Source organism: Pyrus communis, chromosome 15 (assembly GCF_963583255.1).
Source record: "Pyrus communis chromosome 15, drPyrComm1.1, whole genome shotgun sequence".
NCBI lineage: Eukaryota > Viridiplantae > Streptophyta > Magnoliopsida > Rosales > Rosaceae > Pyrus > Pyrus communis.
Window position 1 is genome coordinate 1,558,360 of NC_084817.1, and position 14,545 is coordinate 1,572,904.

Genomic DNA, 14,545 nt, shown 5'->3' on the forward strand with positions numbered 1-14,545 from the left:
ATGGGCACAGGTACTCGAACGTGATATATGTCTTGATGGTAAACGTAGTTCGGCCGTCGGAATGCCGAACCCTGAAACTCACCTGTGAGTATCCAATCATAAAACCACTCGGCAACCAGTACGCCGAGCAATGTAATTCGTAACACCTGACTATGCCGAGAAAGCTTAGTAAGGTGACCTCTGCCAACAAAGGTTCGAAAACCTTCCTCGACCGAGACTTGGATAGATAATCGGTCGGCCTCGACGCAGTGCTGTTTATCCAAACTGAAGATGCTTCTTGGTCGGCTGATTCTGCGGCAGCAGTGCTGTTTATCCAAACTGAAGGTGCTCGCCGGTTGCTTCCACAGTGCTGTTTATCCAAACTGAAGGTGTGTCGGCAGGAAAAAGAAAAGGAAAAATCTCAAGGTGATTAAGAGGTTTTGCGCAGGGCAATTGTATGCTGAGTTGAAGGTCCCTCTCCGTTTGCATGATTTCTTGTATTTATAGTGCCCCATTCCTTGAATCCGACTCCGATTTGGATTGGGAGTCCTTGTCCTACTTCGCCTCTTCCTCGAACAAACCTACTCCCACTGGGATTCTGAATTTTCCTTCTTTTCGGGACTTCATTCCTTGCTGGTCGAGAATCCTAGTTGTACCAGGACTTCCTCGACCTTTCTATTTATCTGGACTTTTTAGGATTTGGCTGACCCTGCCAGCTGGCCCGGGCCTTATTATTCGGCCCATATTATTTGTCATCACCTTGGGCCGAGCGCATCCTGCTGCTCGGCCCAGCAATAATATTTTAGGCCCAAACAAGAGCTAAAGGGAGTCATTTGACCCTCATTCGGTTGGAGATGGCCTAAGTGGCGTAAATAGCTTAATTAAACAACAATCTTTCGTATAAACTGAGACATTTTTCAGGTGCCGAAAACACGACTAGTGCACCAAGTGTTTAATACAAATGGTTGGAAAAAAAAATTTCAACCACTTGTTTTATGATATTTGGTGTATTGAGCGGTATTCCCGACACATTAAAAAATTTATCTAATCCAAATCTTTCCAAAGACTTGAAAAAATGACTGCAAAGTTAACATTTGATAGCCGAATGGACAATTAGTGAGTTTAACATGAAATTAATACAAATTATTACGAGCAATATTTAATGGTACAATAGCAATTACATTATGGAACAGTAGCTGTAGCCATCTTCGGCAATCACATACCAAACATCGCATCTTTGGCATGCCTTTGGAGTGTATGGAACAACGTCTTTCTTCTCATCCTTCTTCTCAGTCTGCGGTGGACCGACACTCACAACCGTAGCATTTTTTCTGAATTTCCTCACTTTCCCGATAATCTTTACTGGATCGGCATCCCCAGTTACCGTCACTGTATTTTTCGACGGGTCGAGGACAATGGAAGTTATTCCTTCTACTGTTGCAATTAACTTCATCACCTTTTTCCTGCACTTTGAACACAGCAGTTCCACTGACACCACAGTTTTCTGCAGCAAGAGCAAAAAAGGCAACGGTCAGATTTGTTCCGTACTTCTGCGCTCAGAAATATAAATTCCATCTGAAGTATTTGCAGTGTGTCAGTGAAGTATTCGAGAGAAAAATGGTACGTCAATAACTAACTGCACAGCAGAGAGAAAACAAAACAAACCATGCAGACAAAATAATTGACTAGAGCTATACAGAGAATGAGAGAGCGAAAACCTTAGACATGATCTTGATCAAGAATCTGCGAGCGAGAATGATCGAAATCAAAGTAGAAAAAGCTAATAACGAAAGAATGCATGAACAAAAAGATACTATGTATAAAATGTTCACTCTCCTTCTCTCTCTCTCTCTCTCTCTCTCTCTCTCTCTCTCTCTCTCTCTCTCTCCCCCCCCCCTCTCTTCTCTCTCTCCCTCTCTATATTAAGTTATGCTTTCAGCACTTGGGGCATTCTTGGCACGAAGCCGGGTCGAGTACAAAATGACAGCGGCAGTAGTTGGCTAGAAGTAAATGCCGGTCAGAAAGGTTGTTAATTGGGTCACCTCTGCCCTCCAATATGCAATCAATGCAGAATTTACATGTGCCCACATCCCCTACTAGGCAAAAACACATCTATCTAAATTGCCCATCTCCTGCCAGTCTATCCTGCAAGGAATCAAACATTTTGTAGCAAAGATTAAATGATGCAAATGTACTACAATTTCGGATAAAGTCTAACAAGCTTTGCCTATGTGTGTGTGCTCGTACACATAGGTTTGTCAGTTTATTGTATGTTTTATTTAAAGTAAATATGCTGATTGCCGGAATACCTACTAATGTGGTTTTAGCTTAGGATGTCTCCAGAAAATTGATGAAGACCTGACATTAGACAATGTCTTGGGAAATAGTAATGGCAATCAGTTTCTCAATTCACCTTCAGTGGGGTCAGTTGAATGGGCAAACTTTGACAAACTTTACCCACTTCTCGAACGCTATTAATTCCTTATTGGTTGCACTCGAATCATCAACTCTAAAGGGTTTAGATCCACACAAACAAGCAGACAGGCACACCCACAAACAGACAGACACACAACACCTAGGGGAGGGGGGGGGGGGGGGGGAGAGAGAGAGAGAGAGAGGGAAACCTACAGAATGTTGAAGAGTTCACTGTTCAGCTCATGATTTATTGAACCCACGGCCTTTGTATTCGACATATAGCTGATCACAATACCAAAGCCGATCAACCATAGTGTAGAGTCTTCCAATCTGGTAAACCATCTGGTCTAGAAACATGTCCCTGCCCTTCCAGCATCAGGAACAAATCTAAAGTTCTTGTTCTGGCAATGCAGTTAGAAATCTGAACTCCGAATCAATCTTTATACCTCAGACAGTAGTAGTTAAATGTCGTAGGTTACTGCTCAAAGTTAAATTTTTGGTTCCATTGTTCAGAACTGTAAGATCCTTATGTTTACCTGACAATTTACCAATGTATTAAAAGCGTGAGGCGTGGGCAAGACGTCCGAAGGATAGCCCAGCCTAGACGAAGCCTCACGGGACCTAAATTTTTTAATATATACACTGAACATACACATATATTACATTAAAAAAAAAAAAAAAGATTATTAATCAATAATCATTCTGAGCACACACATATATTATAAATGCATACACACACACACACACACACACATATATTATATTATATATATAAAAAAAAAGATGAAAAGCACAATGAGCACATATATAACAATGCACGCAGATAGCACACACATCTATTATATAAAAATCAGAAAAATCAGAAATAAAAAAAAATAAAAGGGGAGAGAGATGATAGTGCAAGGAAGAGGTATGAGATAGTTAAAACCCTACCCAAAATTTAGGTTTGGGAGTTAAAAAAAAAAATATCCCCTAAGGTGCGGCTCCGGCGGCGCCTTCTGCCCACTCCCTCAAAACAGAGGCGGCAACCCTCAAGCCTAGCCTCACAGGATGCCTAGGCGCGCCCTGAGGTGAGCCTTTTAAAACATTGCAATTTGCTAAAGCATATCAATCAATATATATATATATATGCACAAATATGATTAAGTAAAACACAGGAACACTAGACTGCTTATGCAAAAATGTCCCACAATTGAACTTAGATCATTCATTTGAAAATTCTTAGAGAACTCAATGGTTTCCTGTTTCAGTACAACAGTATGAAAATCTAGCTGTGTTAATTAATAGGCCATGTGGGCTTTGATGAAACACTGAAGTTAGTTGATACATCACTTTCCCTGTAGAGCCCAGAAATTACCTCATATCCAAGTAAACTCCCATCCTTCTTATAACAAGGTGTTTTTATCACATTCTCTTCTTCCCTCATTAATCTCCATTAGCTTTATAACAAGATGAAATATTGACTTAAACGTCTCAATGTTACAATACGTAAGCACTAAAGCCGCATGCCATGCTCATGTTTACCCAAAAGTTGCATTATATATGCATAACTCAATCTAAAGTAACTGCGTACAAAGGAAACACAGAAATAATGGCCAAAAGCCAACAGCAAAAGTTGTAGTCTTGTGTGATGATAATGGGGTGGGCAAAGGTTTTGGTCAGCAGTTGCAAAGGTGTCAGTGGGTGCTGTCTTGTTTGCAGCAGGTTAATTCTTGAAGCATGACAGATATCTTGCTCTCGCAGTTCCAAATCAATCTCAAATACCTGGCTAGTTCAAACTTCACTTGGAAATTCCAAGTTCGGTTTGAAGGGGGAGTAATAACCAATATAACAGAAATGCCACATGACATTATCTAGAAGATGAATTAGTTAATATAGGTAGAAGGGTACTGTTGTAAATAGCACTTGTGGATATATAAGAGGTGATAGGGCTTTCACTTCAGTAAGTAAAACATTGTAACATTTTCTGAAGCATTAATACAATCTCTCTTTCTCTCACTCTCTCCTTCCCTTCTTCTTCGACTCTGTCATCCATTGATCTTCATAGTTTTTCAATGTAGTTAACAAAGTCTACATACAAATACAATTACAGCATCGAAAATTGACAGAAAAATGACTATATATCAGCTGACTTGTACTTACAATCTTTAAGTAAAAATCCTCCATGGCATTGTAACTACTAATCTCAATTGGCAGTTTGAAGAGCCTTCGTGCTGGCAGTTTTCTTTTGTCTTTCCTCAGTTTCCACCATTTGATTGTAGCAGCTCACAATCTTTTTGTCCAACTCATAATATTCTTCCATCTTCCCCAAATGTTTCAAATCCAGGTCAATGAAATTCACCTAGGAAAAAGCAAATCAAATAAGATATTAATGTCATAAGGAATGATTTACCCCACTGGGAATTTCACTTTTCAACTTAGCGGAGTAATGATTATAATTTTAAATGTGCTCTAGCTGTTAAGAAATGGTTTAGATTACTAGAGGAAACCTTTGAAGACTGTAACATGCTATGGTAAATAGTCAGAACAAAATGGTAAACGGATATTTACCTTGTAATCAAAAGACTGGTTGGTTGATTCTAGATACAAGTTATTACAAGGAGATCCTGGATTCCCATCTTTCCTTGGTCTAAAACTAATCATCAAACTGCAGTCCTTCGCACTAGTAGCTATCAAGAAGTCCTTCACCATCTTCAAGCTTTCATCCAGAGACATGGAATGCAATGACAAATATTTCTGTGACACTTTTTCTTTACCCAATTCTCTACATACCATGCAAGGCTCAGAAATAATGTCATAATACGCATGGATAGCCCCCTCGATGTCAAGATTATCAAGTTTCTGGGCCTCAAGGAGCCGGTCCAACACTCCAGATTTATGAACTGTTTCAGCAACAAGCTGTAAAAAACTCATTGTGCGCTTGCCATCACCTCTCTGAATGACACCCTTAAGTGCATCTTCAAATGCTCCTCCAATTGCCAAATTGGTACTGTGTGCACCACCGCCTAAGCCCCCAAATATTAGAGAACCATTCAAGAATACACGGAAGTTGTTCTGTGGGGTTGAGAAGAGATCCTTGATAGCTTTATGTATCCTGTCCTTGGATCCAGAGAACAGATCGAGTGGATCATATGCACTATATTCTGATACCTGCAACACACATTTAGATGCATCCAAGTCAGAATTGAACATTTACTATAACAGGATTCACTTTGCGTAAATTTGTGCACAGAAGTTCTAAGAATCAGATAAGATGGCATTCCCATTGAGTATATTGAACTCATTTGGCTCATTTCAAATGAGTTCCAGTGTAGTAAAAAAGTTGACCAAGAGAAGAACATATTAAAAGAGTACCTCTCCATCATGAAACTTCAAGGCTTGGTGCATCCTAAAACGAGTAATGCTTCGTTTAATGGAATTTCCTTCATCAATGAGCTTTGAAGATGGGAGAAATCCACATTTTGGCTATTTTTGGAAACAATTGAAAGGGAAAAGGGAATAGTCAATTATAATTAAAGGGTATTCCTCATGTAAGGGCAAAAGAGACAAAAATTTACACGACAAGTACCTTAATCTCTACAGATATACAGGGTTCAACTTCTTGAGTAACTGAAATGAACAAAGCAGAATAAGCTATCACTTAAAACAAACAAACAAACAAAAAAAAAAAAAAAAAAAGGCAAACTTCTTATCATATATGCCACAAGACAATATTCAAATAGATAGATGTGTCTACATTGAATAAGATATAAATTTCCTATGATGCTAAGCAGAATGCCATCTCAAGGTTTCTCTTCCTGTTTCTCTGAGTTGTGGTGTAGGTGCCAGATGTTATATTACCTCATACTTTATCCGAGAAGTGTAAAAAGTAAAGGGATAATTTCAAGTGGAAGCAAGGAAAACAGGCATGCAAAAGAAAACCTGGATCATAGGCTAAATAAGCCATCCGACTTTGGAGCTAAATTAAACCATCACACAGAAGACGCTGTTAACCCCAATAGCTAAGATTGACAGACAAGTGCAGGACAGACAGTTCTAAATGTAAAAGTTGTAAATAAAGGGAGGCGCTAATTACCACGAGGAAAAAGAGAATGATCAGACATGAGAAGCACAGTATCACTTTGGGTGTCAACTTTAGTGGCATCAACTCGAGAAGCAGGACGCTGACTAATTACGTTCTTCTCAACCGACTCCAAGAATTCCCTGGAAACAGGGACACGCATCTGCCAAAATTCAACTTGAAGGTTATACAACAATACAATATGCAACTCTTAAACCATTCATGCACAAGTTCACAGGAAAACCAAATCTACAAACTATATTGACGTAGTTTTAAAACTTTCATGCATAGTTATCCCGGAAAGATAGACAAAACATCAACATAGTTTCCGTTCAACAAACATATTCATTTGTACATGTATAAACTCAGATTTTCACATACCCCAGCATCAACATACGCAGAACCCAATAAAGGGCTCATGACGTTCTTCACATAGAGTTGGCAGGCAAGTTCTTTGTTAGAGGTAGCTACAATGTCATCCACGTCTTTCCACAAAAGAAGTTCGTGGGCGGTTAATGCCGTGGGACTGTTCGAGGCCTTTGACCCATTAGTTCGAGCTTTCTGCAACCGCATTACTTTCCCAATCTACATACACAGACACACAAACTTTCTAAGCTGCAAGCATGATCACAATAACAATCATTTCCCAATTCCAACCCCTTTCACAAACTACCACAAATTTCAACTATTTCCATAAAATTTAAAATTAAAATTAAAAATTAAAATGCAAGATTGAAGCTCAAGGTAGAGTGAAACATACAAAAGCGGGGGAGGATCCGGTGTATGCAAGAACAAGATTAGCAGCCCCTTCGCCTCTGTAAGCCCAATCAGCAGCGTCTTTCTTCTCCAAAACGACCTCCATATCTCGCCGTTGGCCGCGTTTCAGCTGCTCTCCGTCACTGCACATTCTAAATATCCCATCTTTTTCCATTTCTTCAAATACCCAGAACCAAAAATCTGAAAAAAAAAATCGAAAATATGCATGTACCTGATCGATGAGATAAGATCTACAGTCTTGGGTTTTTGGGTTTTCTTCCACCTTTCAGGAATCAGCTGACGAGAACTAAACCCAGCTCGCAAAGGACGATTTAATTGAGATGAGGTGACGACGAAATCGCAGTGGGGAATCTCTCTTTGTTTGGACTCGAACAAATTCTAATGGCGTCTGATAACTTGGTCAGTGGCCACCGTCCACCTTTTACTGAAAGCTTTCAACTTTTGGAGATGCTGATTTTGCTGTCCGCGTAATCTTATTAGATTATATTATGCCAAAATTGTGGCAACCTAAACCCAAAACCCACTTATTCAATCGGAATTTTAATGGGTTTATAAATTTATGAATTTTGATAAGATTTAAATGTTTTTAGAGATTTATGTAAAGTTTCTCAAATTGTTGACAGAGAAATGTGAAATTTGTAAACCTTAAAAAATACTAAATTTTCCAATTTTTTTTCAAATTATTTGACTTTTTAAAAATTATTTAATATTTATTCTCATTGAATATGTATAAAACTCTTTTGAAATTCTAACTTAATACGTCTAAATTTTCACATAATTACTTTGGAGTGTATTCATGTGACATCCCACATCGGACTTCGGGTTAGGTAGGGATAGGAATATACATTTAAGGATCACTCCCCTGGGCGATGTGGGATGTCACAATAACCTGGCTCTAATACTAATTGTCGCATCCCGGCCCAGACAGGACCACTTCCCAAATATACATTTAAGGATCACTCTCCTGGGCGATGTGGGATGTCACAATAACCTGGCTCTGATACTAATTGTCGCATCCCGCCCCGGACAGGACCACTTCCCAGGCCCGCTCCATCACCGTAGCACGATATTGTCCGCTTCGGGCCCCGACCACACCCTCACGGTTTTGTTTTTGGGAACTCACGAGCAACTTCCCAGTGGGTCACCCATCATGGGATTGCTTTAGCCCCCTTCTCGCTTAACTTCGGAGTTCCTATGGAACCCCGAAGCCAGTGAGCTCCCAAAAGACCTCGCACTAGGTAGGGATGGGAATATACATTTAAGGATCACTCCCCTGACCGATGTGAGATGTCACAATTCAATTGAGATTTTTAGGGATTTTAATTATTTTAATGAATCTAAGGGTATTCAATTAGGATTTTAAGTGATTTTCTAAAATTCAATGTGCATTAAATCAAGATTTTAAGATAATTTATTAAAATCCTTAAAAATCAGTTAAACTCCATAAAAATTTTAAGATAGTTCATTAAAATCCTTAAAATTTTAGGGTGTATTCAATTGGGAATTAAATTAAACTTTTACATAGAATCTTTACAAATCAGTTAAACTCTATAAAAATCTATGAGTTTATAAATCCATTAAAATCTCTCAAATTCCCAATTGAATACACCCTAAAATTTTAATTGAATATCTTTAAATTCTTAAAAGAAAATAATTAAAATCAAAATTTCAGTTGAATACAAGTCTCTAGTTGAAAAAGACTTTTGGTGGACAAAAAAAAAAATAGATAAAGAATTCGTAAGAACGAGGTCGGCCGCGACAAGATATCTGAATTTGGATTCGTTTGGGATGTGATTTAATACGGGCTTGGCCCATTGCGGACTCATCAAGATCACATTGAGCACTCAGAAGCCCAATGGACTACTTTTTGGGGTGAACGAAGCCCAATCCACTTGTACTTTTGCTAAACTATTGCTGTAATAACTTTACATTCTTACCACCTAAATATACTACAATTTCATATCAATTTTGTGTCAATTGGGGTGCAAAGTGTTGAGAATGAGTCACACGTTAATAGAAAGAGGGATCTTATATGGGCCTATGAGTAAGTTGGGCTACTCTTCAATTACCAATTGGTTTTATGGTGGAACTCTAACTTTATTCATGGTATTAGAGTAGGTTGTCCCACGTGTGAAGCCAAATGGCCACATGTGCTCCACGTCACCTCGTTGTGTTGTCCACATGTTAGGCTTGAAAATTCGCCACACATAAGCGAGCGTGTTGAGAATGAGACACACGTTGATTGGAGAAGAGACTTTGCATAGGTTTATAAATAAGTTGGGCTACTCCCCAATTGCCAATTGATTTTACGGTGGAATCCCAACTTTCTTCATTCATATCAGTTAAAGAGAATCATGTGGCAAATGAGGTGGATTATGCATTTTTATTAATGGAAAAATAACTATGTTTTTCATTAATAAAAAAATTATGAAATCAATCAAACTAATTTTTAATTGTCATCAATGTATTTTCCTTCCCTCCCCAATACAATTAAGCCTTTTTTTTTGTTGAAATTATTCAAACTTTCTAACTTCACATGCGGGCATTTGATTCTCTCCTTCTAAACCACAGAAAAATGAAAATAAAATTGTCGGCATGACAACAAAAAATTACAAGAGATTAAAAGCCATGGTTCCAGGCTCTATATATATATATTCACATTTTCTATGCCGTTAGAGTTTGGATGGAGTGCTGGTGAAGGTAGGAGAGGGAATAATTAAAGGGAAATGAGGGAGGAGATTGGGGCTGCCGGAGATATGAATAGAGATAGAGTGTGTGACATCCCTCATCGCCCAGGGGAGTGATCCTTATATGTATATTCTCATCCCTACTTAGCACGAGGCCTTTTGGGAGCTCACTGGCTTCGGGTTCTGTAGGAACTCCGAAGTTAAGCGAGAAAGAGGCTAGAGCAATCCCATGATGGGTGACCCACTGGGAAGTTGCTCGTGAGTTCCCAAAAACAAAACCGTGAGGGAATGGTAAGCCCAAAGCGGACAATATCGTGCTACGGTGGTGGAGCGGGCCCGGGAAGTGATCCGCCCCGGGCCGGGATGTGACAGAGTGGGAGAAGGAAACATACATAATTTTATGCAATAATAATAATAATAATACATGAAAAACACTTTTCTTATAAAATATAGGAATGTTATTTATTGAAAAATTTAACTAACATATCTACAAATTGATTTACATATTTTTAAATTTTTTGTCAGGATATATATTATTAATACGTATATATATGTTATTAATATTTATAATCTGAATTTCCATATGGGGTTCATGGTTCATCATGATTAGGTCGTTGTGACATAAATTGTAAATATTTTGTGATATATAATAAGTCACTTATTTGTCTACATGCAGTTTATTTTAAATTTGGATTGATTTTATTTGAATGTTTAATATTAGGTGGGTTTTTTATGAAACATGAGTTGCAAGAGTACATCTCTAAAGAGCCATAAGTAAAAATATCAATTTTATGTGTCAAAATAGTTTTCTTATTTTTCATTTTAGCGTGTACAAACACGAGCTTAATTTATTGCTTAGTAACATTTGGTATATGCAATGGTATAGGGTCTCATTGAAGAGGAAAAGGTTGATTCCTTCAAAGCTTCGTTCTATGCCCCAAGTGAAGCGGAACTAAAATTGGAGTTAGAACAAAAAAAAAAAAAAAAAAAAAAAAAAGATCATTTACAATGGACAGCCTTGAAGCCTTTGAAATTGATTGGGATGGTGGTGCAGAAATATCCGGCGCATCTAGTAGACAACGAGTGGTCAAGACTGTAAGAGTTGTGGTTGAGTTCATAATCAAATCTCATTTTGAAAAAGATATCATGGATGATCTATTTCATCGCTAGTCACTTAACAAAAACTCAAACCAAGTTCATCAATTTGTTTTTTCAGTCATTAGAAGGGACTGGATTCTTATCTTCGTTCACAAATTAAAGATCTTGTCTCATTGTCATTTTCATAGTTATGTTGTGGGTTTGCGTTTTCACCAAAAAGGAAAAAAAATAGAGACGTGCTTATTAGCTTTTGATATGATTCATGTGAACAATCGGAAATATATATGCGGCCCTCTATTATTACTTCCATTAGTTATATCCATGTGCCCAATTATTATTTGATAATCATGTTAACGAAACATGTGTCTGTTTATTACGATAAGTTAAATATTTAGTTAGTTGTTTAATCAACTAACTAATCACACAACAAACCTTTTATTTTTGTCATGCCAAATTTGCGAATCAACAATTCACAATCATTATGTTTTTAGCAAAATTCAGTAGTCCTTGGTAAAGACTCTAGCTTCATCAAGTCTTGTTATTAAGGGTTCTACACCATTAATGCCTTTTTAGCCAAAATGGTTCCTGAGATTTGCATAATACATCACTTTGGTCCATGAGATTGAAAATCAATAGAAATGGTCCCTGAGATTGTCCACCATCCATTATTTTGGTCACTCCGTTAAGTGTCCCGGAGCTCTTGGCCGAAAGTTTGAGTAATTTTCAAAGCTTCGTAACTCAATTGTTTCTTAACCAAATTCGCCCCATGATATATCAAAATGAAGATAGGAAAGTGTAGAAAACAATATTACACCTATTTGGAAGCCCAATGGTCACCGGAGATAGCCGGAAAATAGCCTGAAAGCTAACTGGTCCTCGGGAAAACTGGAAAATTCGCCAAAAACTGGGTAAACTTTAAACGTTTACAACTTCTTCAATACTCAACGAAATTGAGTGATTCAAAAACAAAAATCATACTTCTTGATGAGACGAAGAGAATGATACCTTTATCGATGACTAAATCACTGTGTTTTGGCCCAAGACGACTCAAAAGTGGCTGTCTTGGTCTCGAGTTAGCCACTTTTGATCCTTTTTTTTTTCCAAACCACAGCGAATTAGCCATTAAAAAAGGTACCATTCTCTTCTTCCCGTTGAGAAGTATGATTTTTGTTTTTGAATCACTCGATTTCGTTAAGTATTGAAGAAGTTATGAACATTTAAAGTTTACCCAGTTTTTGGCGAGTTTTCCAGTTTTCCTGCGGACCAGTCACCTTTCAAGCTATTTTATGGCCATTTCCGGCAACCATTCCAAATCTGTGTAATCTTGTTCTACACTTTCCTATCTTGATTTTGATATATTATGGGTCGAATTTGGTTAAGAAACGATTGAGTTTCGAAGCTTTGAAAATTGCCCAAACTTCCGGCCAAGAGCTCTAGGACATTTAACAGAGTTTTTAACGGAAGGACCAAAATAATGGATGGTAGACAATCTCAAGGACCATTTCTATTGATTTTCAATTTCAGGGACCAAAGTGATGTGTTATGCAAATCTCAAAGACCATTTTGGCTAAAAAGCCTTAGTTAGGTGGTTAGTTAAAATGATTGTACAAGTCGGCAATTAGTTAGTAAGTTTGTTAGTATTTGGTTAGAGTTAGGATTTCTGTTATAAAAACAGAATTGTTAATCATTCTGTAAAAGTGAATACAAGTCTCATTTTTCTATTTCTAAATTCTCTCGTTCATCTTTCTCTCTGTTACTCTTTCTTCTTCATTTTCTCTTGAATTCTCAAATATTTCAATGTAGTTAACATTTGTGACTTTCCGTACAAGGCATGGTGGGACTATTAATATGTTTTGTAGCTTAATTATCTATTTAAACAAGCATCTCTACCGCTTGGGCTTTTGATGGCAACACCATGATGGCGTTTTGGTGCCAAAAGATACGTTTCTTAGGTCATCTCCAACCAAATGAGTTATGTTTAACCCTGTCCAAAGTTATAGCCATGTAAAAAATTATTTTTAAATGAACCAGAGTCATGCCATATTTATATACCATTTTCAACTGAATACGCTAGTTTTTTAGTCTCCTTAATACTTTATTATTTTTAAGTTTGTTCTTTAACTTTGTTGGTTAATTGAATTAAACTACCATATTAAAATAAATTTATCCGGACATATTTTGAGTGTTAATTGTTGTTAAATGAATAAGGTTATCGAGACATATTTTGAGTGCCTTTTGAAAAAATAATTGAAAATTTTAAATTTAGATTATTGGAAGAGGAAAGAGTGGGATGTATGTCAAAAAGAGTGTTTGAGGTGAATGGAATGTGAAGAATTGGATTAAAATAAGGTAAGATAATATAGAAGGGTGAAAAAGAGGTGAGAAATGGTGTAGAAATGACTTAGATATTTATAGGAAAAATTAGAATTTTTTTTTTTGAATTTCGTCCTTTAGAGAAAAAAGAAACCAACAAACGGGCTGCCAGGCAAGCTCAACATGCCTAACCCGATGGCCAAAAGGCTCTAATTTGGCTTGGTGGGAGCCACTTGATTTTGGCTCAGCCCTCTATTGACGTTGAATTTTGTGAGAAAAAAAAAAAAAAAACGAGGCTAAAAATTACCCTATGGCCCTATAAAGGTAAATGGTCTTAGGTGCACATTCATTGGATGGAGCATCACAGCTCAATAGCGTTCATGTCAAACCTTTCCACAAATCAATAATAGCAGAATCCACCATCAAGAGATTTTGGTTCTCTTTTCTCAATTTATACAGTAAAGGATTCCAGATTTGAGAATTTGAAGACTGGAAGTTGACACATATCAAGGGCATTTTCCGAATCATCATGTATTTGGCTGAGATTGTTAAATTATATGCTCCATTTAGCTTTGCACGTGCATGTCTTTTCCAACTCTCTGAAATGTGTCATCCTTTTTCTCATCAAATAATTCAAGGTCGAAACTTTTTTTTTTTTATCAACTAAAAGCAGGAACCTTTATTAAACACATAACAAAGATTTACAAATTATTGGTCCACAGACAAAAAATACTAACAAAAAAGAACCAGCTCAAAAACACAGAAAAAGCCCAACCAAAGGTTGAGCCCAAACCAGAAAAAAACCAAGAACAACCTAGGTCTATGCTGCAGCCATTTCCACACCAGAAAATCCCATCAGCTGACAACAACTCTTTAATCGCAACCACAAGCTAGAAAAAACCAGCCATGAAGCATGTGGAGATCCATATGCAACGCTGCCAAAGGCAGAGAGAGAGAACGTGGAGGTGTAGATAACACCCGAACTAACACTGAAATTCGATACACCGACTCGATAAATTGAGGCGAATTGAGATGAAAAGTGGCTATAGATCGAATTGGAAATGACCCAAAAAAAGGAATGCCAAAGAATTGTGGAGAATTGACTAGAAAGGAATTGGTAGGAAAGGAAAAACGCAGCAGAAAATCACAAAGAGAAAAACAGAACGAACAAGGAAGAAACTGCCATCAACCCCAACCGGAGTTAGGATCGACGACA

General features: G+C 37.5%; 2 protein-coding genes across 3 annotated transcripts; both read right to left on the reverse strand.

Moving 5' to 3' along the window:
* Positions 1–1,156: 1,156 nt before the first annotated feature.
* On the reverse strand, positions 1,157–3,820 carry LOC137718052 (heavy metal-associated isoprenylated plant protein 2-like). Its single transcript, XM_068457563.1, has 2 exons — positions 3,752–3,820; positions 1,157–1,483 (listed from the first exon to the last, which is right to left on the reverse strand). The coding sequence occupies exons 1-2, from the start codon at positions 3,818–3,820 to the stop codon at positions 1,157–1,159; spliced, it is 396 nt and encodes a 131-aa protein (XP_068313664.1).
* A 479-nt stretch (positions 3,821–4,299) lies between these two features.
* LOC137717512 (inositol-pentakisphosphate 2-kinase-like) lies at positions 4,300–7,744 on the reverse strand. Of its 2 annotated transcripts, none has more exons than XM_068456900.1 (8): positions 7,443–7,744; positions 7,215–7,362; positions 6,836–7,039; positions 6,470–6,617; positions 5,963–6,003; positions 5,749–5,859; positions 4,945–5,544; positions 4,300–4,735 (listed from the first exon to the last, which is right to left on the reverse strand). In XM_068456900.1, the coding sequence occupies exons 2-8, from the start codon at positions 7,359–7,361 to the stop codon at positions 4,580–4,582; spliced, it is 1,407 nt and encodes a 468-aa protein (XP_068313001.1). In that variant the 5' UTR covers position 7,362; positions 7,443–7,744; the 3' UTR covers positions 4,300–4,579. The 2 variants fall into 2 exon arrangements, with proteins under 2 accessions (XP_068313001.1, XP_068313002.1); XM_068456901.1 differs by having other exon boundaries at positions 7,215–7,353; positions 7,443–7,743.
* Positions 7,745–14,545: the final 6,801 nt, after the last annotated feature.

Bases quoted from the DNA above. Each gene is read 5' to 3' on its own strand.
- LOC137717512 (XM_068456900.1), bottom strand. From the start codon at position 7,361: ATGTGCAGTGACGGAGAGCAGCTGAAACGCGGCCAACGGCGAGATATG. The intron at 6,004-6,469 runs GTAATTAGCGCC...TGTTCATTTCAG, and splicing joins TCATTCTCTTTTTCCTCGTG to TTACTCAAGAAGTTGAACCC. The intron at 5,545-5,748 runs GTACTCTTTTAA...TGTGTGTTGCAG, and splicing joins TGAAGTTTCATGATGGAGAG to GTATCAGAATATAGTGCATA.
- LOC137718052 (XM_068457563.1), bottom strand. From the start codon at position 3,820: ATGAGGGAAGAAGAGAATGTGATAAAAACACCTTGTTATAAGAAGGAT. The intron at 1,484-3,751 runs GTAATTTCTGGG...CTCTTGCTGCAG, and splicing joins GGAGTTTACTTGGATATGAG to AAAACTGTGGTGTCAGTGGA.